General features: G+C 40.1%; 1 protein-coding gene across 1 annotated transcript in view; it reads right to left on the bottom strand.

Annotated features, from left to right (window-relative positions):
* Positions 1 to 3254: 3254 nt before the first annotated feature.
* Positions 3255 to 25794, bottom strand: part of LOC134663735 (uncharacterized) — a 118479-nt gene continuing 95939 nt past the window's right edge. Inside the window, exons 3-6 of the mRNA XM_063520201.1 lie at positions 17618 to 17856; positions 7093 to 7353; positions 6432 to 6590; positions 3255 to 3489 (exon numbers count right to left, since the gene is read on the bottom strand). Coding sequence (XP_063376271.1) covers positions 3340 to 3489; positions 6432 to 6590; positions 7093 to 7353; positions 17618 to 17856 — 809 coding nt within the window. The 3' untranslated portion in view covers positions 3255 to 3339. The remainder of the gene's footprint in view (positions 3490 to 6431; positions 6591 to 7092; positions 7354 to 17617; positions 17857 to 25794) is intronic.

The following is a 25794-nucleotide window of genomic DNA, read 5'->3' as shown; positions in this document are numbered from 1 at the left end:
ATGACGATTTTTATAACATAGTGCATGGCCGCCATTTTGGAATCCGAAATGGTCATTATTTTCGAAATCTGTGCCCCTCTAAAACCTATAAAACGACACCCATGACGACTTGTAGGACATAGTGCATGGCCGCCATTTTGGATTTCAAAATGGTCATCATTTTCGAAATCGGGGCCCCCTAAAACCTATAAAACGACATCCATGACGACTTTTATGACATAGTGCATGGCCGCCATGTTGGATTTCAAAATGGTCATCATCATCGGAATCTGCGCCCCCCAAAACCTAAAAAACGACATCCATGAAGATTTTTATGACATAGTGCATGGCCGCCATCTTCATCTATATTTTGTTGCACACTTACCTCTTGGCCGCAGACGTTCGGAATTTTCATTCAGTTTCCGTACGGAATGACAGGTAGGAACGGGACGTTGCTCCACAAATGTCATTCCGTTCGGAAAATGGGGTTGGCCGGTCGAAGTATTTTGAAGATGGCGCCAGCATAGCTTGCCCTGTCAATCCCTATACTTGTGTCAATTTTTTGTTTGTAATGAATATTTATGTCCTGGATGCCAGTCATTTAAGCCAAATCTCATAGACAAAGAGGCAAGCTATGATGGCGCCATCTATGCAAACCTTTGACAGTTGCCAACCCCATTCCGAAGTCTGTGGCCTTGTGGCGAGGATAAAGTCGACAATGGATTGAAAACGTGTGCGAATATAGTTGTCAAATCAAATTTGTCATTAAATAAGAACAAAAAAACTATACTCGTCCTTTTCTTTAGGGTGCTAGTACTGGTGTAAGATAAAGATAGTATGATTCTCTCTGTTCGTGTTTGAAACGAGACAGTCCTTTGACAAACTATAATTGTAAGCTCTGTGGAGCCTTTAACTGATTCACCATAGAGATTAAAATAAACTGTATCTGTGGTAAGCCGTTATGTTTCTTGTAGAGTCTGTGCGGAAAGAGAAGAGTCGTGGCAGAAACGGGAACTAACATTTTAAATTTTATATGGCAATCAAACCTTTGACACCTGTCTTGTAAAAAGTAAACAAACTTCTGTCAATGTACATTTTTATTAACAAAAACCGCAAGTTTTATGTATAAAATATTTTCAAAACACGATAAAACCGTATATAAAACCACAAGGAAAATTATATTTAACATTGTTCGGTTTTGTCAGCGGGAAGAAAACGGCTAAAAGCCGACTATCGACTTACAAAAAATCGCGGTACGTGTTTCCGCTATTCGCGGGTATTGATGTTGTATTTAATATTAAATAATTACTTATTTCATAAGCCCCCTAAGTAACTTGTCTCCGGTACATAATCGGTAAGTATATTCATTCAAAATATATTAATTTTCATAAATATGCAGGTCATTCATGATCTTTAAAATAACTGACAAATAGGCTTGATACTTGCCATTTTATGCATATTTATATGTAATTTCTTTTTCAGGATTGTGTAAAAGTACCTACGGTATCTCGAATAAAAGACCGCTAAGTAGGTGATATGCAAGAATTCGTAATCTACGTGCCGGATTCAAGCACATCCAGTTCAGATGAAGATAGTTCTATGAGTGTCCCTGGTTGTTTTGAAGCTAGCTCAAGTGACATTGAATATTTTAATTCAGACTTCGATTACAAAGAATAAAACTTTTTCTAATAAAATATTTCTTTATTTGTAAGTTCGTTTACTAGGTTCTGAATAAAACTTTTTCTAATAAAATATTTCTTTATTTGTTCTTTCTTCTTCTTTCTTTTAGTTACGAAATTATATTTCATATTTAGCAGTGACTTTTCGGCGAAGTAAAATATCGTGAGATGAGAGAACCGGACATATCCCAATAAGGCCTACCTACTTATGCACTATTTTTATTCATATTCATATTTATTATTAATAATGTACACATACACATTACAAGTCAAGTTTACAATGGGTGAAATATATCCCAGATAAAATTACAGTTCTATTGCCCAATTTCTACCCGATCTACCCGGTTTTAATAACTGTTGGACTGCACAGATTAGGCAGTACATAAATGAGACTCTTATCTTGTTTGGTACTAAAATTACAGTTGTATTGGGCAGATTCTTAACTAGTTTTAGCAGTTTTGTCAATCGCAGTCACTTTTTAGTATCTGAGATATAAAAACAAGTGTTTTAAAAAGAAAACTAGTGCCTGCGCTAAATCAGAGGATTGAGTTTACGAGCCGACACCACCACCAGGCTCCGTTTAGTAAGCCGTGGTAAAAAACCGGAACAAAAGGGATTCAAGTATCATGACCTTTAGTGTCGTACTATAATCACGTGACCAGTGTTGTCAGCATAGCAAAAACCATAAAATAGCACTGGGGCGCCCTTAAATCCCACGACTCTTCTCTTTCCGCACAGACTCTACCTATGGAGTGTAAAACCTCTACCTTCCATAGTTTCTTGCCAAATGTCAAATACCTATACTATGTTTATTTTTATCTTGCTAATTATTTCAAAATGGTAAATTTAAAGACGATATTATAAAAGTGCAAGCCGAGCGCTTTCATTTGATACCAAACTCGACCATACTTTCTTACAAAAAAGATGACCAGAAATGCATGACCCGTCACTAATAGCTTTTTAGCATTTTAAGCTCTTCTAGCTTAATAACCTCTTGATAAAGCCTGCTCATAATTTAATGACTAAAATTTACTGCCCTCAACTACACGTTTACCCAATTTCATTTAAATTAGGACAAATTTACTTAAGTTCTTGAGTATCAAACTATCTTCTGACAGTTCAGCTTAAAAACATCGAAATGCCGGGACGTGCCGCTAGCCGGCCGCGTGTCCGAAGTCGAATGTAAGAACTTCGCTTCGCTTCGCTCGCTCGTTCGATTATGCTTACTTACCTAGGTATGTATGATTAAATAAAACACATTTCACGAATATAATATTTAATGTTTAACAAAAATAAATTATGTTTAATAATACTTATTAACCTATCCTTTACCTACAATACCTACTATTGTGTGCCCCGAGAAATACTTGCGTATACGCTGAATGTTATTATTTATTATTCCGTAACTCGACATAATCCATAATTTCTCTAATTATGCTCGACTCGGTTGTTTCTGTACCTAACAAATTAAATTTAGGCAATGATGGTATAATTGTTGTTGTTCTCACATCTATCCTCGTAAGTTCCCGCGTACTAGTACAAGTACAAATTAAATTCAAGTTTTGAACTTTTATAGAAAAAAAAGAAAGTTCCAAATTCAAAAGCGCAAAAATTTACTTGGGTCTTACGAGACTATTGTTTGAACGTAGAAACTTAGAAAGACACAAGACTATTTTGGTTATTAATCGTAGTACGCGGGGTGGCCATGTAGCACCCATCTCAGCAGCAGTAGGATAACGAATGCCATGGCGAAGAAGGAGACCATGACTCGCAGTGTCTTCTCGGACCGCTGGTCACGCTCGCTGGCTCGCAGTCGCTCTACCAGGCCGTTCTGAAATAAACATAAACAAAAATCTACGTTAAAGTAAGGTCGCAAAGCACGAAGAATTTCGTACACTGACCCACCTGTTCCTATCTTTACCGCACGCGCATAATATATATATATTGTCTCGCTCGCACAGTGTGATGGAGCGCCGGCATCAGCATGGGCGGGACCGCAATATAATTACGCGCGTGCGATAGAGATAGGAAGATTAGGAAGAAACGGGTCAATGTAGGAAACTATTCGTGTTATAGCGTTCTTGCTTTAGACAGTGTATCAAATTTAATTACTCAATCTTTATGGACGTTCGTAGATATTGTCATGGATCGAAAATTTGAAGCATTACGAAATTTTTTAACTATAGATGGTCAAGCAAATCTTGTCAGTAGAAAAAGGCGCGAAATTCAAATTTTCTATGAGACGCTATCCCTTCGCGCCTACATTTTTCAAATTTGCCGCCTTTTTCTACTGACAAGATCTGCTTCACCAAGTATATACATTATATAATCGGGAGTCATGGAAATTAAGGGGAGAGGCCTTTGCCCAGCAGTGGGACACTCAAATAGGCGAGAAAAAAAAAACATAAAACTAAAGACTTGATTTGACCACAGTTACTATTAGTTAATTTGATATTTTCTTGTTTTATACACGACGCATTGCACTCAGGGAAAACCTCAACTCGCACTAACCTACTATGAAAGTATGAAAACAGTGGGGCTACCGCGAAACCCGAAATTCGCAAATTGCGGGGATCTTTCTCTTTTACGCCAATGAAGGCGTAATTAGAGTGACAGAGAAAAATGCCCGCAATTTGCGAACTTCGATTTTCGCGGTTATAGCCCAGCTAGTCTACAGGCAACACACGTTCCAGTGAATGCAGTAATATCAGATCATAAGTAAGTCTTCATTCCAATTTGGCAAAGTAGGACTTTGGCAGGTAAACAACAATAAACATGCGTCGAATCCATTAAGCAAAGTGGGCCTTTTAATATTATAACGTTATTTATGTTGCCATAGAGCTATTTTAACAGTCAAAAGAGCAGGTTGAAGAAACTAACTTTTGTAGCGATTAAGACGAGCTAGGACGGTTCTTCCTTTCTTTCGAAAATGTTGATTAGGTACTTATTCTAAGAAATTGGAGCTTTTAAAAAAAATACATGAAATTCATTTTTTGCTCCTAAATCTTATAATACATACTAATCATAAAATATAAAAAAGTCAAATGCTACTATGGTTAATTAACGCTTTCAATACCAAGCGCCCCATTTCAAATACAAAATTAACACACCTAGGGTGTTTATGGCAGTGAATGTGTTAGTTTGGTACCTAATATTAATATACATCAAACTGAGCCTAAAGATTTTCTGTAATGTCAATATCCTGAGAGGAAAATGTGGTACACTTTTGTATATAGAGGCCGTCCTGCCCATCCTCTTAACCCTTTGACCGCCGTTGTCCGGTATACAAGACAACGATAGAACGATACGCTGGCGCCGTCGTCTTGTATACAAGACACAAATTCAACCACCGAGTTAATGTGAAAATAATAACATTTGCAATTTCATTTACACTCTTGTTCATATTTTAGGTCTTTGTTTTTTCATTTATTTGCTTTTTAAGCAGCTATATAAATCCATTCTTTTATAATAAGGCTTTTAAAAAAATTGCTCCAATTTTCAATGTTTTTCATGTTCCTCGTCGCCGTTGTCTTGTATAAAAGACAGCTAGGGATGGGAATGTTAACTCGATATGGGAATTTTTAAATTAAATATAAAGTCAGAAATATGTTTTTATTTAAGTATTTTAACACTTGTTAATCGCCAATTTTTTTTTAACGAATAGTAGGTAACTACTTACTAGAATACGTAGAACGAGAGTCAGATAGGCATAACTATATGTAAAATTCAGGCAGCTTCTTTAGCTGTATAAATTAGAGTCAGACAAGTAAATTTGCCCTTGTAGATTGTGGACTATTTAATTGCAGAAGGATAAATAAAAAAATAATTGATGTTATTTTATAGCTTATTGGGAAGGGATACACCGCAGCGACCGCTTCGCACAAGAGTGGTACAGATGGACATACCTGTTTATCAGACTTAAGTTTTTTATTATAACATTGAAATTAATGTGTATTTTTATAACAAGTCGTTGAAGGTTTTTTTGGTTAGAGTTTATAAATTAATGTAAACCAAACTGATATTATAATGATAGATTCTAATTCCGGAATAATATCTACACTCATAAAAAATTCAACCCACGTGTAATTTTCACTAAAACAGTTCCGATATATTGACTTTATCGATACATGATGCGCAGCTTTAACGTTACGCCAATAAAGTTTACGTACCGACAAGCGCTTACGCCGTTGACCTAGAGACTATTATTACTTAATCCGCGCGAAAACTGTCCTTGTCGGTCTGCACTGCGGGCAGTCTATGCGCGCCGTTGTCTTGTATAAAAGACTTCTCGTACAGCCTAGTGCGGCGATATCACGTCTTGAATCGACATTGTTTAGTGGTTGTTTTTTATGTTAAATCCCTATATTTTAAACATTTTCGAGTGTAAAACATATGTTTAATTTTGGCAATTTGGAATGAAATTAAAACAGGATAAGAACAAAACTAAATTAAAAAGATTTTTACCATAAATTGTAAATATCGATATCACTATTTGCAATCCCTAAACTTTTTATTAGTTGTTTACTTAAAATTTGCTCTGGCGTGTGAGTGAGCGTCTTTGCGGACTAGGTCCGGCGGCCAAAAGGTTAAAGCGATTTCTACCCTACCTCGGGATTGTCTTTCAGAGGACCCCTCGCGAAACTCGAAAATTCGTTCCATGCCTCGCTATTGCTCTTGCATCGAGAGATAGAGAGGCAAATAGACAAATAAACGAAATAAGTTCTTTGCTGTTAAAATAATTCAGATGATGACTTGAATGTTGTTAGTTTTTACCCATCCACCGTTAGCTGCTATCCAGGATCCTGTTTCCTCGTGTAGAAGGTCAGCGACCGCCGCGGCCGGCGCTGCGACCAATTCTATAGCTGGTTCACCGTCTGCTGCCTCGGCTGCCTCTCGGGATAGTGCCCCGCAAATACAAAACACTGCTGCTATCTGAAAAAAACATGAATTTGGAATATAACTAGATCTGGCATAAAGTGACCGAACTGGATAGTCTTATGGTATCATTCAGTAGGAGTAGCAGAGCAGGAAAAGAGCTATTATTGTTAGTCCTTGTCACAGTCTCACTTTTGATTTGTTCCCCACCGTAAATTTAGTATGGTATGGATTATGGTGGGCAACAAATAAATTCGACCAAACATAGTGTCGCATTGGGTATGTTTTGTCCCTCTCGGAGGCACGCGTAAACCATTTCTATAGGATCCTACCTTCTATGGAAAAAAAGTATTTAATTTTTTGATTAAAATTGAGAGGGATCACTAAATAATATTATGAATTATTGATATGTGGGCTAAAGGTCCAATGGTAAATCCCACTCTTCTGCGCACAGGTGCGAACTAGCTCCGTTAGCCCCGCGTCAGGGTGCAGAGTTCTTCGGAGTCAACGGGAGGTATTTATGGCTGGCTTTGTAGTATGTAGTCTATGTAAAGCTTACCTTCGACCATGTAATGTTATCTCTCGTGATCCTGCGTGCAAGTGCCAAAGCCAACTCCGCTAAAGCAGTATCAGAGCGCAGCATGGCACACGGGGCCCGCGTGGCCTGCCGCGCGACATGGCGGAAGGCGTCGGGTCTCTTGCGCTCGAGAGCGGCGCACAGCGCCCGCAGACCCGCCAGCACGCCAGTCTCTGCGTTACAATTCGCCTCTTCTCCACATTCAGTCTCGAGCATTCGTTGCAGGCGCTTCACTACGATTTGCTGTTACATGAGAAAGAATAGGATTAATGTTCTCAGGAATTCTAAACTAGATGTTGTTATTAGGTACCTACTTATTTAAGTACATACTTGTTATGTATACACTTGTGTGGTGGCTACTTACATAATAGAATTTTGTCTAAAATTACCTATTACCTCACGTACTATTATTACTACATTATACATATATATATGTACCTATGTATTTGGTGGTTCTGAGAATACAGCCATTTCAACATGCTTATAACATTCCAAAATAAAGTAAGAGGTATTAGGTACTTTAATAATATCTAAATTCCTGGCGCTACTCGGCTATTATATAAATATATTGAATTTACATTGTTTTAATTACTTTACTAGATGGATAGGTATTAAAATGACCTTTATAAAGTTTACCCAACATAAATAAAAACAGATTATATGTAGAGCGATGTCAATTCGTTCATTATGTTAACTACGCAATCAGACTCGATTGTCAGACGGTTGATTTAATTTAACAATTTGACGAATCATATTATACGGTTGCGAAATTATAATCAAAATATACCCGCAGTTATAGTTATGTAGGTAAGTACCTACGTACCTATATAAGAAGTAATGGAATGGAAAGGCAATCATGCCTGTAATCAGTTTAAGTATTCGTGATATCGGCTTCACGCGGTTTGTTTCATTTATTTGTTATTTGTATTGAACGTTTCGATAACAGTAGGCGGGGAGGTTGACAGGACGTACATCCTCAAACCTTGGAATATAAACCTTCACAGTGTACATTTTTAGAAGCATTTCCTTCGGCGAACGTTTCTGCTGTATATTGAGCGCCCTGTTTTGCCTGTATTATATGAGGCTCTTCAAGAAAGTCACACTGCTTACACCTTTATTGTAAATGACGTAAGTTTGATTATGGCATGTGACGAGCATGTACCTATAGGTACATTTTTTTTATTTTTTTTTATTTTTTTTATTTAATAATCAAGTATACAGTACCACTTTACAGAGTAATCCAATGCGCGATATGTATTACATAAAGGAAGACAAAAATAAATAATTTACAGGTAACAACACATTAATAGTACATTATTGTCGAGGCTCGGAAGTAGCTACTTGCAGGCTGAGGATTCGTTTTAAACGGACGACCTTGGGAGTCCGTTTAATTGAATCCGAAGCCAGCAAGTAGCCTTCCAGCCGAGTCATATATAGTGCTTTTCTCAAAAATGGTGCAAGAAACATAAATATCATAGAAACATTTTACAAAAGCAACGTTCTTACGTATATATTTTCACAGAGAAAAGCCCTTGCCGCCTTTTTATTTTTTTAATAAAAAAATAGAAGTGTATTTTTCTGCCGAAAATACGCCAACCTATTTGAGACAACTAAATAGTCGCGGTACTAATCATCTGTTTGGCTGTGTAATGGGCCTGTGCCTTCATTTGATATGGCCATTTGAACTTTTAAAAAGTTTGGAACTCGACAAATAATGGAATTTGTATGCAACATTGCAGTCGCAAAATCGAGACTGCAATGTTTTTAACTTTTTAATTTTTGGTTGACCATAAACTCCGCGCTTCGCGACCTATTTCTTAGACGGCAAAGTCGACTTTGCCGTCCATTTTTGAGAAAAAAATATTTTCACGCGACTGTTCGGAAATGTGGCAATAGATGGTCTAAAACCAAGCTGGAAAGTAGGCAATAGCTGTAGCACCTGAAGCACCACTACTACAATGTTTCATTGTTGTCATCATCTGTCATTGGTGACAGTTCGCTACAGCAATGAGTATCATTTAAAACATAAAAATCAATAAAAGGTCTTTTTATGCGCAACTTTTTCCTTCAAAAATAAAAATTAGGTTATTTATAGCACCAATTTCTTGATAAAAAAAAAAGAAATATCAAAACCATTCACTTCATTTTTTTTAACAATTATCCATTCAATTCACGCTTAAGAGCCAACGGGAGTGGTCATTCCTCCATACAAACGTAGTCCTCGTTTTCCTCCGTGGTTTTTAAAGCTAGAGCAATGATTTTTTCAACACAGATTAATATTGTCAATATCTGTGTCGGACCGTTTTGCTTTTTTTGATATTTTTGTTTTTTAAGGCGCTAGAGCCCTTCAAAAATGGCCAAAATGGCCTAATTGACTATGCCGCAATGAGAGGCGTGGTATTCAAAACTGATATCAATTAGCCAAAAAAGCAAAACGGTCCGACACAGATAATTTCATAATCATTCAGATTTCCAAATTTGGTTACGATTGGTTAAGATTTGGAGGAGGAAAAAGAGGACTACGAAACCTCGATTTTTGACATTTTTACGCAGGATTTTTCGCCTAAGCTGCAGTTGTCCCTATCGCACTAATTTTAGGGGCGGGTTCAAGTTTCTAAATACGTACACAGACAGAAAAGTGATGGGCAATAGTCGACATGTAATATCGATAATCTAGTGATGTGAGAAGTTATCGATAAACCAAAACAAAGTCGCGATTTGCCTCTTAGTAGGCGAAGTTAGTGAAGTAAGTAATACCTATTGCACTTTTGCCTCAGGGGAAACCGTTTAACACTATTATTTCTTGGTTCATACAAAGCTGAGTAGACGCACTTTTATTTAATAATAATTTTTGATTTCATTCAATACATTTTTCTAAACATCATTCCGAATCCAATGAGGTATCACACCTTTGAACTTGTACTATACTGTTGTCCCAAATTGGGGTTTCGTATTTATTCCGACCAAAATCAGGAGCTCCTCAAACATAGGTACCTAAATGTATCCAAATCTGACTCAAAAATAATAATCGGCTGAGAGCATGTCGGGCCATGCTTAGTGTAGAGTTTCGTAGTTACCGTTCTGTCAAAATAGGCCAAACCGGGGCGATAAGTCAGTATCATACGTTTACAAGGGAGTACAGAGCGTTTTACGTATTTTTAGATTTTTACTAAGAACAGAAGATTTTTTGCAATAACTCAAAACCGACTGGAGTCCGGTCATATTCGCTATATAGTTTTCATTGAAAGTAGTTATTAAGCTTTTGTTGATTTTTTTCATGATTTTGGACCAATGTTCAAAAATTAGAGGGTGGTGGGGATATTTTTTTTTCTTTCGGAGCGATTATTTCCGAAAATATATAAATTTATCAAAAAATGTTTTAAGGAGACCTTTATTCGTTTTGAAACACCTATCCAAGGGTACCCCACACTATTGGGACTAAGCAAATAAAAATAAATATATATACCTTTGAGTTCAATTGGCGTAAAGGACATTTTAGCGAAAATGAGTTATATATACAGTTTTAATACCTGGCTTAACAACCTCAAAGCTGTACTCTGATTTCCTAATCATGCATGCCATACGATTAAATAAATAAATATGCAGTTTTGTTCAGAATTCCAAGCGCTTTTGTTCTAGTTAAAATTTCGATATCTCGTAAAATGTTGCCTTTACGATCCAATTTTTACACTATGAGCTTGCAAAAACAGCTTAGCTCAAGGGGCGTAAATGACCAGTTATTTTTTCTTTTTTTTGTAATTAAATTATGTTGTAAAGGACTAACAATACTAACATGTCCTTTGTCGTCATTTAGGCCTTCATTTGTCATGATAATTTTTCATATCGTGTGGTCAAGATGGTCGTAAAGGACATTATTTGACTATTGAAATTATTTTACTTGCCCTTTACGACCCGTCCTAAAAATGATTTTACCTTAAGTATACGAGGCGAACAAATTGTAAAGGACTTTTCTAACTTTTGTGTCGTTTAAACTCCAAATTGCAAACAAATAACATGGACGTAGCAGTATGTAGACTATCAAAAAAGTCGTTTTCTGGGACCTTTATTACTATAATGTAATGTTTGCCGTCAAATTTGAAAGCATTTACGCAAGAGTTCATGTACGTAAAGGTCTATAAAGCCAAATTGATAAATAGTTTTATGGGTCCTTTATTACCAAAATATGTATAACGTTTGCCCTTCAAATTAGAAAACTCAGCTCAGTGTTTTTCCGCAACTATTACTGTGTTTCTCGCAGTGGAATCTCTTATAGTCTTGCGACAATAACATATGTACTAGCCTGTGCATAATACACTCTGAACCTTTCCGACTCGCATTTCTTGTTGATTAGGAGAACGAAACAGGTACAAAATATAAAATTCTTTATTTCATAAAAAACTGTACATATAATTTGAGGGATGGTGTCTCCCGGTAAGCAATATACCTATGCCTGTGTTGGGAGGCACCGCTCTTCCGTTATTATTGAAATCTAACTAATACTAAGCTACACTATTTACAAGTCACAAAACATTTACTACCTATACTATTTACAAATAATACTCGTAATTATATACTAATTACAAGCAATACATTAATTATAACTATTAACTATAAGCAACATAAAGACAACAATAAAATATGTGATCAGAAAAGTACTCAAGCCTGCACGCGTGTGTGTGTGTGTGTGTGTGATGGTACTTATCGTAAAAGACTCTCTGTTTTCTCATATGTTTTAGTTTTGAGCCATTTGGTTACAGTAGACTTACATTCATGGGATTGTTTTACATCCATTAATTACGTCACACGAAATTATAGGTTTTTTGACCCCTCCCCCCTCCTTGTCACACTTGGTCACGTTTGGCAAACCCCTCCCCCCTAGTGTGACGTCACATTTTTTCTACGAAATCGCCAAATCGAATTAAGTATTTTAAGTAAGTACCTAAGTATTATTAATATTCTATCAAAATATTTTTGACGATAAAAATATTAGTAATTTTATAACCCAAAACTGCTTAGGAAAGAAAATTAAACGAATAAAAAGGATTATCGTTTTAAAAACTTGTTATTTAAATGTACAGCGAATAAAATAAATTAAATAAATTTTCGGTTACTGATGAAGTTAAAGTGACATCACAAAGTTTGTGTCTCCCCCCTCCGCCATGTCACAATATGTCACATTTTCTTGACCCCCTCCCTCCCCCTAAACGTGTGATGTAATTAATGGATGACCCCTTAGGGTAAATGTTTAGGATTTTATTGATTTTATTATATATGAAAGCGGATTTTGTGTTCAATTGTGAGTTCGCAAAGGTTGTTCTAGTATGAGAAGATCTCGCTACATTAATTAAAGTTCGTTTTATGTTATAATTAGGATTGTAGGTAAGGTGTAAGTATCAGCGATTGCCCATTGCCTCGCTCCTGACTATTTATTACCCGTGCGCGGTGGAAGTTGTTTTTTGTGAGTAATTTAATTATTTGTGTCATTGGTTGAGCTCGGCTACAATAACTAGTTGAAATAAAGAACAATGCTTCGTTTCAAACACACTCACAAAGTTTGGAACGTATTTGGACGAAGTGGTATATAATACTTAATGACCGAATCGGTTATAATTAATTCGTTTACTTACGTGTTTCATAATATGTACAGAAGATATTTTTAAGTGATTGAAATTAGAAATTATTGCAGCTACAGTTAACAGGGATGAAATAACACAGAAATTACTACTTAAATAGGAATAAAAAAACGATTTAATATCTTATTGTTTCGTATTTTGAAATAAGACATCGTGAAAAATTGAAAATATAGAATTATAGTCTTTTATTCACTAAAAACGTTCCAAATGCTTGATATGCTAATTCTTATCATCGTTAGCTGATCTTATACTTTCCTTGTTATGACTAAAGGCTGTCATTTTATGATTAAAGGCGGCTAGTGTTAAGCACTGGGACATTTAATTTACCTTCATTCCCGAATATTAGCTACTTTGTGAGCAAGTAATTATTTTGTATTAGCACAATATTTTGAACCAATTATTTTTAGTAAATAATTGGTTCAAAATATTGTGCTTTCTTTTACTATATTATTAGAAAAATATTAATAAAAACTGTACCTAATCGGGTTATACCTAGCATCATTAACTACCGTTTGATACATTTTTAAGCTTCGTTATAAACTATGCTGAAAACAGTTAACATGTGTAGGTACCGTGGCTAGTAACTAATACACCCCGAATTTGGAATAAAATAGTCTCAGAATGTCACTTACGACCCTACTAAACAAGATACACTATATTATCAAAAAACGCAGCATGGGTGTAAAGGACATTCATAGTGTTTTTGACCAATTCTATAGGACATTAACTTCTTCCGTTTTTAATTTATACATATGATTGCTAATTCAGTTAAAGAGACCAACATTTTGAGTACTTTTTTAATACACATCAAAAATATAGCTCCATAAACAACAAAAATAAATCAACATTTAAAAAAAATCTCTGTCTCCTGAAAAATAGCATTTTGTCCTTTACGCCAATTGAACCCAAAGGTATCGAACATTGTATGGGAGGTCTCAGGTCTGCAATTCTTTTTTAATAGTTTTTATTTTACCGTTCCGTCGCAATGCGTGATTCATGTATCCATGCCAATAAGTTGCCAACTTGCAGCTTTTTAGCACTTACGATCACGAAGCAAAGCCTCGGATCGGACAGACAGGCAGACAGACGAACATGGCGAAACAATAAGGGTTTCTTTGGTGACTACGCAACCCTAAATATCGGACCACTAATAAAACAGTTATTAAGATTTTAATTTGATTGCAGGTTGTAGACGGATATTGAATTCAGTTAGGTACCTAAAGCCAAGAAGTTAAATCACAATAACAGGGAATATGATTCGGTCAAATTGTGTTCTAATGTATGGGGAAGACAAACAAATTATAGCCAGCATTCAATGAATGTAGTATGATACCTTGGGGTATGGTGCTTTACGCACACTAGTGTCCCGACCCCTAAAATAAAAATATAACTGCCAACCGGGACTTATTTCATGCTAAAAGGGGTGGGGGGATTGCGTCAGGGGGAGGGGGTAGGACGCTAGTGTGCGTAAAGCACCATACCCAAAGGTATCATACTACATTCATAAAATACTGGCTATAGTTAGTTTTTCAAAAAACACAATTTGACCGAATCAAATAAGTAAACGCTTAGTGGCGGTAGCGAGCTAACGAGTTACCACCGAAGAATAAGTTTGTACTATAAGAAAAGAACTAGGTGTAGCAAAGCTATACCGGGCCGACCGCTTCGCGAGGCCCGTGAAGGCAAATGACGTGTGCGTCTGTGTGCGCGCACCACACACACAGGGATAGTCCTTCACTACGCAGCGCCGCCCCCGTCAGCGCGACGGCGATATTCACCTCAAAATCTCAAAACTGAGATCGGGCTGACGTCCTGTTTCGTCTTAAGGCGTTTTTTACTTTTGTAGCTGTTTGTGGTTTTATTAGCAAAAACGCTTCTAATTTTAGAGTCGGTTTGAAGCAAATAACAGAAAAACGCCTCTTAAAAGTGGTAAAAAAAGTAAAAAAAGGCGGGATCTGAAAATACCTACTGAATTGGATAGTGTAAATTATGTTTGACTAAAAAATATAAGAAACGCGTATCTACGCTCGCTATAAAAATGAGTTCTTCTAGTGAAGAAAATGATATTCTTACGCCTACCGAAATTCAAGAGACAGTACAGGCAGTGGCTAGTAATTTGCTACCAGAGAAATCGCGGGCTAGTACTTATAGTTATGCAAATGTTTTCTTATTTCCTCGCAGTAGTCGTGAAAAGCACTATGTAATGCCTCGGCCGGAAACGCTAAAGATGGACTCGTATTATTCGAGGGCCTCCACTAACGTGTCGGCCCTCGAACTCACTCGTCCATCTTTTAGCGATTTTCCGTCCTCTCCTACAATGTACTATACACAAAGATTATTATTACAATTTAGACAAAATTAAATAATTAACATTTTACAACCTACTTAAAAATATTATTACAGTATAACTAAATATTTGGCTGATAGCATAATTTCCAGCTTGTTATCTTTGTGAATTCACTCAGAGTGCAGTTAAATATATCTATTTTGGCGGAGACTTCGTTCAATATTACTATTGCCCTGACAATGGGCGCTTTGGCAAGTAAATTAGTGCGTGCAGTCGGGCGCGCAAACAGGCGCGGCGCCCGCCTTCGAGGCCCTAGAGGCACCAACAGTCCCAGTGAACCAAGTACTTCCGGGTTGTGAATTATCCCCCTTAATACTTTAAAAACGTATGTAGCCAGTGCTAAATTTCTTCTCACCTCTAACTTGATGTACCCAACCATACCTAGGACAAAAAGTGTTGGGTACATCAAAGGGTAAAATGGATATACCCCATAGTTTTTGAGATATAGGTGTCTAAGAAATTTATTCTGTATTTTTTCAATTAGCATAATATATTTATTTTCGTATGGATTCCATTTAAGTGCGCCACTTTCCAATCTAATCTAATCTACCATCTACCTTGCTTTAGAACCTATTGATATTCAGTGGCGGATTTGCAGTCTTTGCCGCCCTAGGCCCCAGGCCCTATAGCCGCCCCTTTCAAGGCACCCATAATATTGACAACATTTTTAGTTATTTCTTGTTACCATCAGCGAATTTTTTGTCACAATTTGCCGCCCCTAAATATCTTGCCGCCCTAGGCCCGGGCCTACTGTGCCTTAAGGCCAATCCGCCACTGTTGATATTGTCTTAAGTTTTATCATTCCTCGTCTTATCCGTTTACAATATTTAACTTATTTTCAATATAAGCGCTAAATTATATTGATGATACTACCAAGCGGTTAAGAGCGCTCTCATTAGAAAAGTCTAAATAATGCAAAATTGATAATATTCCTGGATGAAATTCGATACTTTATGCTCATTATTGGAAACAATGAGTACTTGTTCCAGTAAGAGCGTCTTCTTATATTTAGGAATATAAATTTAGATGTTAGAAAAATGATTTTTTAAATTAGTAATGTTTTTTTTCTGATATATAGTAGTTTACGAAAATCGCGTGAAGCACTGACTTGTGAGCTCTTATTTGTAAATTTTGAGAAGTCTATTAAGCTAAAGGTGAATGTTTTGTATTATTAATATCCTGTAAAGTAAACGTACTAGTGCTCGACATGCTAATGCCCAATAGATGACACTTTGCTGTCACCTCTATAGTCATAGTCATAGTCTAATAAAATATGGTCTTCTCTTCCCAGAGTGACACAAGCCTACGTCACAATAACATGGCCGCTATATATAGCGCTATCGCATATTATCATATAGCGCTGTCGCATGATGACGTAGGCTTGTGTCAGTCAGGTGACCTAGAAAAGACGGGAAGAGAGTACCAGGCGGAGTATATTATTATACCATGATATGACATGTACTGGGACCGCGTCGAGCACCAGTACGTTAACCTTACTTTAGGAATACGTACAGTTAGTCAGTTATACATATATCCCTTATGCATATACAAGTATGTACCTATATCCCTTTCAGAAAGAGAAAATCAAAGTAAAACGAATTCAATTTTCTCTTTAATACAAGTGTGAATTCCTACGAAAATCTTCTTAAGAGCGCTCTTACATTTCGGCGTTGAGCGAGTTTAGGTATTTCACGCGCTGCGGCAGGCCGTGCGATCTCAGTTTGGGCTCATTTGATACGTCTCAACAAAGTGGTATTCAGGGTCTGATGATGGAGCTATGTATTTCGGACACGTCGTTCGTAGAGACCCGGATAGCTTAGAAAAAATGATGGTAGTTGGTAAGGTCGAAGGGGAACGAGGATGCGGTCGATCGCCTACCCGGTGGTCAGACTTGATAAAAACCATCACCGGTTTGCCAATACCTGAAGCTATTAAGATCGCCGAGGACAGGAACACTTGGAAAAGCATGGTACATCGCGCAGGAAACTCTTCAAACTAGACACGACCTTCAGCAATGAAGACGCCGTCTATTAAGAAGATGAAGATGGAGCTAGTTGATTGGTACCTGTGGCCACCTACCATCGCCATCATCATCCCCTGAGTACTATCTTTTATGAACAATCTTGTTGAGACAAATCAAATGAGCCTAAATACGAAGTGTTACCAGTGACTACCACCCAGCTCCATCATCAGACCCTGAATACACCTTGTGTCAAAGATCTTGTTGAGTCGAAACAAACGAGTCCAAACTCCAAATACGAAGTGGTTTAGTTGCATGGCTGACTGGTACCCGTGGCCACCATCCAGCTCCATCATCAGACATTGAGTACTATCTAGTTAGTGTTGTTATGGTTGTTTTCAATATGCTTCACGAAGGATCAAGATTGTTTAATCGATCATTGTAATGCGAGCGAGAGGGAAAATGTGGTAGAAGGAATCGGCATACTGAGCTCGTACGGCCTGCACCTAAACGCGCTAAACGCCGAAATGTAAGAGCGCTTTGAGCACTAAGTTACTATAAAAATACCTTATTAGCACACATGGACGACCTCCGAATCTGCGTCTTAATATACTGTAGACACAGCGCGCGACCCTGGCGCACAATCTGAGGCTTGACGTGCGTGGGCGTCGCGAGACACCAGCCGATGGTCGCGGACAGCCGGCGCGACACGGCCGCGGCCGCAGCCGACGACACCATGGTGCTGAAGCGCCGCTTCGTGCGGTCCAGCGGCGAGAGAGACCGAGATGGCGTATTGCGCTGAGCATCTGCACAGTAAATAAGTTCACTTCAATTTTGATGCCTTCATCATAGCAAATTTGCCTGAGTCAGGTCAGGATTTGATAAGCACACACTTTGCTCGGGGACATATAAGTCGCATGCGATTTTAGTTACATTGCGGACTATTAGTTACGTAACTAACGTACGTCTAATGCAACCGACCGATCAAAACCTGCAATGTAATGAAACTCGCATGCGAGGTCTCGCATCGTCTAAATGAGCCTGTATATACAGAGCGGCAAATATGAATGGGCCCTGGAGGGAAAGTGCCTTTAAATTTTAAATTAGCTTAGTTTACTTAAAGGACATTTAACAAGAATTAAAAAAGAAAGTTTGACAAAAGGATTTCTAGAAGGATTTAGCTCAGAATGTTTTCTACCTATTCTATGTTGCTGTGTGTATTCTTATTCACCTAACTTTCTTGCCGGGTATACTGTCTCAGTGTTCAAATTATGAATATGATTTCACTCCACTAGACCTTCCCTCTAGCAGGCGTGGCTCACTCCGCGATTTCGTTGCTTTGCAACAGGTAGCTACATCCGTCCCACACCAATTTTGGCGGCTAGCCACATAAGCCGCGCGTGGCGCGTCATGTTATATCTGTCCTAATCGTAACAGACGCGATTAAGAGTGAATCTTCTTTACCTAGTACAATTATTTATTCTGTGCCTCTAGGTACATTTCGAAATGGTCATCGGGAAAATAATAGTCATATAGCTAAATGTAATCTATAAACACAAACCGCGCAATTTTGTGGCAAACTCATTTTACTACAAGCTTTGGATCAGTTTGCTTATTGCTTTACTTTTGAGTGTTTGAACAGATTCAAGTACTTTTTCGCACAGTCAACAACTCCCAGGAGCGATTTTAATTAATATCGGGTTGCATTGTTTTAGGTACTACAGAGGTGGGTATTCTGATATGATTTTAATACGCATTAGATTATTTTGCATGAAAATTAAATAATTCAAACCTATTTTTAGTCAGCAATGGCCTACCTCCCACGAGTACTAAGTAGTAATAATAAATTTCATGCCTCCTTATCGGACTAAATATCAACTTAAAAAGCTGGTAGAAAGAAATCCATTAAAGTCGTTACCTATTGGAAAGTACCTAGTCGTTAAATATTTTAATGTCTTTACAAATTTATTGATTAATTTAGGTATATATTCAAATTACTTACTTGGTAGATATTCCACCAATTCGCACGAAGCGCTTTGCTTCTACTTTCCTTATGCGCACTGCCAAGGAATGGAATTCCTTGCCGGCGTCTATATTTCCGTGTTCTTATAACCCGGCAACCTTCAAATCAAGAGTGAACAGGCACCTTCTGGGCGAGCTCGCTCCATCGTAGGCCACGTCTACGCCTCGGCTAGTCTGTGGCCATGAGTAAGCCCATTCATAATAATAATAAAAAAAAAAAAAATTATGGCGCAGAGTTATTGAGTTGCGTTAATACATTTACTGAGTTCAGTGAAATTTTGTTTAGCTGTAACGGATCTAAATAAATACCTACGTTTAATAAGCACTGTGTGATGGGTTATATTTACCTAACAGTTTTTCGATAAAGTTGTTAGCCACCGGGGTTTGTTATTTGCTATATTCATAATCATAATCATAATAGCCTTTTATTGCCAAAAACTAAAACAGTATTACAAAAAATATATAAACAAATTTACTTAAAAACTAACACATCGTATTCACCGGATTAGTGTTCAGCGTGTCATCTGACACATAGGCCTCTCCCAGCTGCTTCCATTCCTTTCTATCAATGGCTTTTCTGGACCAGGTGGCGCCCCCTATCGACTTGATGTCATCCATCCATCTTTTAATTGGTCTACCTCTTTTTCTGTTACCGTCTCGTGGTTGCCAGTCTGTAATTATTTTGGTCCATTTTTCCTTACTATCCCGTGTCATATGGCCTGTCCATTGCCATTTTAACTTTCTTACTTTCTTGATTACGTCTTCTATTTTCGTTTTTGCTCTTATTTCATCTGCTCTTTTACGATCTTTTAATGTGATGTTCATCATACTTCTTTCTATTCCTCTTTGGCAGGTTCTAAGCTTTTGGAGATGTTTCTGAGTCAGTGCCCAAGTTTGGCAGCCATAGGTTATACATGGGAGGATACACAAGTTGAAAACTTTTTTCTTAGCTGACATTGGAAAGTGATTACTTTTAAGTATCTCCTTAAGCGACCAGAATCTTTTCCAAGCACTTGATACTCTTCTCTCTATTTCTAAAGTTGTCTGGTCTCTGAATGATATAATTTGTCCTAGATAAGTATAGTTCTGTACATATTCGATATTTTCATTGTCTACTATTATGGGCCTTTCTTCTCTGTTTGTCATTATGTTCGTTTTTGATTTATTTATGGTAAGTCCGACTATTCTGCTTGCCTCTGTCAGCTGTTGCAGCATGTGTTGGAGCGTCTGAGCGTTGTCAGTTACCAGGACTAAATCGTCAGCAAACCTCAAGTGGTTAAGTGTCCAGCCGTTGATATTTATGCCAAGTGTATCCCATTGAAGGTCTCTGAATATATCCTCCAGTAAGGCAGAGAATAGTTTAGGTGACAATGGGTCTCCTTGTCTTACCCCCCTAGCTATTGGAAACTCTTCGCCAAGTGTTTCTAATTTTATTTGTGCTGTGCTATTCGAATATATGTTTTTAATCAAGCGTATGTATTTTTTTGGCACTCCTTGCCGGATTAGAGCTTTCCAAAGCGAACCATGGTTGATTGAATCGAATGCTTTGCTATAGTCCACAAATGCAATGTACAAAGCCTTTCCGTATTCTTGGCATTTCTCTATAAGTTGCTTTATAACATGCATATGATCGACAGTTGAGAATCCTGCTCTAAAGCCAGCTTGTTCCATGGGTTGTTCTTCATCCAGTACACTTTCTATTCTATTTAGCAGCAATTTAGAGAACACTTTGTAGATATTAGACATAAGGCTTATGGGCCTATAGTTTTCAATCATGCTTCTGTCTCCTTTTTTATGTAGTAATATAATGACGCTTTTGGTCCATTGAGATGGTATAAGTTCCGCACTTAAAACGGTGTTGTATATCTCTGTGAGTTTTCTCAAGTTTTCCGGAGTAGTTATAGAATGTCTGATCATCTCATTTGTTATCTGGTCTGGTCCTGGTGCCTTATCGATTTTTTGAGTGCTAACCGCTTTTTCTACTTCTGACTGAAGAAATGGTGGTATGAACTCAGTCTCGTCGTCTACTAGAGTTATACTAGAGATCGGGGTGCTTTCTTCTGCTGTGTAGAGATTCTTATAAAAATCAGTTGCTGTTTGAATTATTTTATTTCTTGTCCTTACTTGCTTTCCTGTTTTATTTTTAAGATTTGGTATCCATTGTTTTGTTTGTGTCAATTCTTTTAAGGCTTTTTTGACTCCTCCAGTCTTTTTGATATGGTGGTTTAACACAGCTGTTCTTCTTTTCATTTGGTCCTTTTTAATAGAATTACTAATTTTTTTACTTAATTCTGCAATATCCTTAAGATTTTTTCTGTCTTTTCCTAATTTTAATATCTCCTTTCTTTGTTCAATTAATGACCTGGTCTCTGTTCCAATTTTTTCTATTTTGTTTTTTATAGGTTTCTTGAATGATCCATAAATTTCATTTAACTGAGTGTTATATAATTCGTCTGCGTTATTTCTTGAGTTGTGTACATAAATATTGTTGCTCATGACTTTTTTTGCTGCATTGAATTTGTTTCTACTTTTTCTTGGTTCTTTATTGTCTATCGCTGCTCTCACCATTCGATGGTTGGTATTAAAGTTGAACTGGTTTAAAATGCTTATGTCTTGGAACACTTTTCTATTATTAGTTGCAATGTAATCAATTTCATTCTTGTATGATCCGTCTGGCGAAACCCAGGTCCATTTGTTCCTTGGCTGTTTTTTGAAGAAACTGTTCATGAATGACAGATTGTTTTCTTGGGCCATATTAATCATCCTTTCTCCATTTTTGCTCCTGATGCCATGTCCGAATTTGCCTACTATCATTTCTTCTCCAGTTCTTTGCGTTCCTATCCTGCCATTAAAGTCTCCTATCACCATAACGTTTTTACATGTATCTTGTAAGGTTGCTGAAAGCTGGTCATAGAAAATGTCCTTCCCGTTTTCATCATGTTGTTCTGTGGGAGCATACACTTGGACTATAGACCATTTGTTATTGTATCCTGGTAAATGTATATTAAGAACCGCTATTCTCTCTGATATCCCCTTGAATTCCTCAATGTTTCTTTCTAAATATTTTTTAACCATAAAGCCAACTCCGTGGCTTCCTTTTGTTTCACCTTTGTAAAATAATATATATTCTTGGTGGTCTTCAATACTTTCCCCTAATCTTCGCACTATATTATCTTTGCTATATTACCTTCTTTTAACTATTTTTCGAATTGTTGATGTTTGTAGGTATAAAAACGTACTTTGAAGTGGCTCTTGGTTGACGTTGAATAATGACGGTCATTCATAAACTATGAGGTTGTTTCATTAAGTCATATTTTATTGATTTTAGGTGATTTACGTGTAAGATCATCAGTAAATATATAAAAACCATTATATACTTCTGTGGTAAATACCTTTATCGGCTATATCATAATACATATAACATAGGTACCGCTTTAAATCATCTAGTACGGCACTGAGTGCAACATGGCGTCCATCAAACGACAAGCACGGAATTTGAATTACGGTTTTGACCCGGTTTCACCTTTAACTCCAACATATATACACCTACCTTACCAAAAACTTTGCCCATGACTGCAAGGTTAAGGGAGTATGTGGAGGTCATCAATTGAAATCCCTAGGCAATTCAACTTTTAGCTGAGGACCCTCTCTTTTCTTTTGATAACTTCCACTCACTTTGAGTAAAGCGAAATGGCTCGCGACTCGCGACGCATAGACGGACTGATTTATAGGGCTATGCATTCTAAATCATTGAAAACAAAGTGTTACAACTATCTATTATGTTTAATACTCAAGAACATGTTTAACGGGTCACTTCTTATGGGAATTGTACCTTTTTTTTTTTTTTTGACGGAGTGGGAATGCGTTTACGCACAGTGTGTGGGACTCGCCGCTCCTTATCCCTCTCTTAGCGAGAGGGAGGGAGAATTTGGCCCTACCCACTAAACCCACTCCGGCGTTTCACCCTCTTTGCCGTTCGTGAGGGCGCACTGGGATCGAGGTCATTCCACCACAGCGCCCTCCGGCAGCCCCGGCTTGTCGCCAGGGCACCCTCACAATGCAGGGGGGGACCAGAAACGCTTGATCCCCACCCCTACGACGTGTGTGGGGCCGATGCGATGCGGGTTCGGTACCCACTGGCCCCACTAGGGCTCGAGGCGAGCATACGCTCCTCGCCTTCGACCCTGCCGCCTGCGTCGGAGAGGAAGCGCGTCAGCCGCCGCTTCTCGCTCCCTCTCCGCCTCCTCCTTCTGCGACATTACTTCTTCGCAGAAGGAGGCCACCGCTTCCCATTTCCTCTCGCTACCCAGCATCGCCGCTATTATGCTGTGTAGCGAGAGATCCGCCACCCCCGTCGCTGCCCTGAGGGAAGCTCTTTCCACGGCCCAGCGATTACACTCTTCCAGAGTGTGCTGAGCCGTATCATCCGCCGCGCCACATTCGTGGCACTGAGGCCCCGGCTCCCTCTGTATTTTGTGCAGGTAGTGTCCGAAACAGCCGTGTCCGGACACCACCTGCGTCACCCTAAAGGTCAGGGCCCCCCTGCCCCGATCCACCCACTCGTCCATTACCGGGAGAATAGCCCCTATGGTTCGGGTTCCATAGTGGCTATCCTCCAAGGCCTCCCGCCACCTCTCTCGTAGGCGCTCCGCGGCTCCCCGCATCACCCTCTCAACCTCCTCCGCGTCTGGGAGCTCCCCACGCCCCCTGGCTTCCGCCCTCAGCCGGTACCTGTCCGCCAGCACCCCCGCTTCCAGCTCCCAAGGCGGGGTGCCGGCAAGGAGGCATGCTGCTGCGTGAGAGGTGGTGCGGTAGGCCCTCACCATCCTCTGGGCCACCACCCTCTGTGGCCGACGGAGCAATGCCCTCGCGCGTCCCGTCAGTCGTCCGGCCCAAATTGGCGCTCCGTAGAGCGCCATGCTCCGGACGATCCCCGCATATAGCCGCCTACATGGGGCATTCGGCCCCCCCAGATTAGGCAGTAGGCGGCCCAGAGCCGAGGCAGCACCTATGAGACGAGGAGCCTGTCTCGCAAAGTGCTCCTCGAATGTCCATCTTCTGTCCAGGACAAGGCCCAAGTACTTGATGTGGGCCCTGACCTGGACAGCTTCGCCCCCCACCCTCACTGCAGTGCCTTCCGGCAGCTGCCCCCACGCCCTCGTTCGCCCGAGGACCATGGCCTCGGTCTTCGGCAGTGCGACCCTAAGCCCCAGGAGTCCTATGCGGTGCACCGTGAGCTCGGTCGCCACCGCTGCCCTCCTGAGCACCTCTTCCAGCTCCTTTCCCCGCACGGCCACCAGTGTATCGTCTGCATAACATATGGTGACCATGCGTGGAAGCTGCGACCCCCGGATCACCCAGTCGTAACCGAGGTTCCACAGGAGGGGACCCAGGACAGACCCCTGTGGGACCCCACACACCATGGCCCTCGCGCCCCGGACACCCCTCTGCTCATAGAGCACTACCCGCCCCGTCAGGTATTGCTCTATTACGCGCCTCAGATAGTGAGGCACTCCATGGTAGCGGAGTGCCTCCCCTATGACCGTATAGGGAAGGGACCCGAACGCGTTAGCGATGTCCAATGACACCGCCACCACTCCCTCCCCCTGGCCTGCCGCAAGTAGCCCGAAATCCCTCAACGCGCCCACCGCGTCTATAGTGGACCGCCCCCTACGGAACCCGAACTGGCTGTCATGCAAGTTCGGACCTGTTTCCACTAGGTGCTGCTGTATACGGGAGGCCAGGATTCGCTCGAAAAGCTTCCCGACCTCATCCAGCAGCACGATGGGACGGTAGCCAGCAGGCGAGTCTGGTGGGCGCCCCTCCTTCCTCAGTAGGCACAATCGCCCCTCCTTCCAGCATCCCGGGAAGCGCCCCTCCTTGAGGCAGTCGTCCAGGAGGGATTTGAGACGGTTCCCGAGGTGCTTGAGTGCCAGGAAAAGCACTTTTCCTGGCACTCCGTCCGGTCCCGGCGCTTTGCGCGAGCCCCTGAGCCGGTCCATTGCCCACTCTATCTCGTCGTCGGTGATGGGGACGACGACGAGAGGTTCCACTGGGTCCACTATTGGGGGGGCCATCGCCGGTGGGACAAAGTGCGGTGCCTCCGGAAACAGGGCCTCAACCACTCTCCGGAGGAGTTCTGGGTCCATGGATTCCATGGGTGGGGCGCTCTGCATTTTGTTGCGCACCATTCTGTAAGGGCGGCCCCATGGGTCCCTATTGAGGGTTGCCAAGAACTCCTCCCACCCCTCGTTCTTCGCCTTCTTAATGGCCTGCTGGAGGGCCCGCTTCTTCTCTGCCCATGCGGTGCGGAGGAGCTCCTCCTCCTCAGCGGTGTGCCTCCTCCTTCTGCACCGCGTGTAGGCCCGCCGGGCATTGTTGGAGGCCGTGCGGAGGGCGGCGATCTCCGGGGTCCACCAATAGACTTGTTTTTTGCCCCGGGCAGGCCGGGCCTGGGGCATGGAAGCGTCACAAACCGTCTCCAGGGACCTTCTGAAGTGGACGGCCCTCTCCTCGACTCCTCTTGGGTCCGCCTGGGGAGCGTTCCACGCCTCGATGATGGCGGCCTCTTCCGCCATTTCTCTGTCGAGGCGGGCCAACGACCATCTTGGGAACCCCCTTCTCCCGGCACGTCGGCCGTTAGGGCTGGTCGGCGCGGCCCTCTGCAGTGGGTAGACCCTCATGCGGATATATAAATGATCTGAGAGGGTCTCTTCGTCCTC

The sequence above is a fragment of the Cydia fagiglandana genome, chromosome 4, assembly GCF_963556715.1.
Source record: "Cydia fagiglandana chromosome 4, ilCydFagi1.1, whole genome shotgun sequence".
Taxonomy (NCBI): Eukaryota; Metazoa; Arthropoda; class Insecta; order Lepidoptera; family Tortricidae; genus Cydia; species Cydia fagiglandana.
This window is presented reverse-complemented; position numbering and strand designations above follow the sequence as displayed.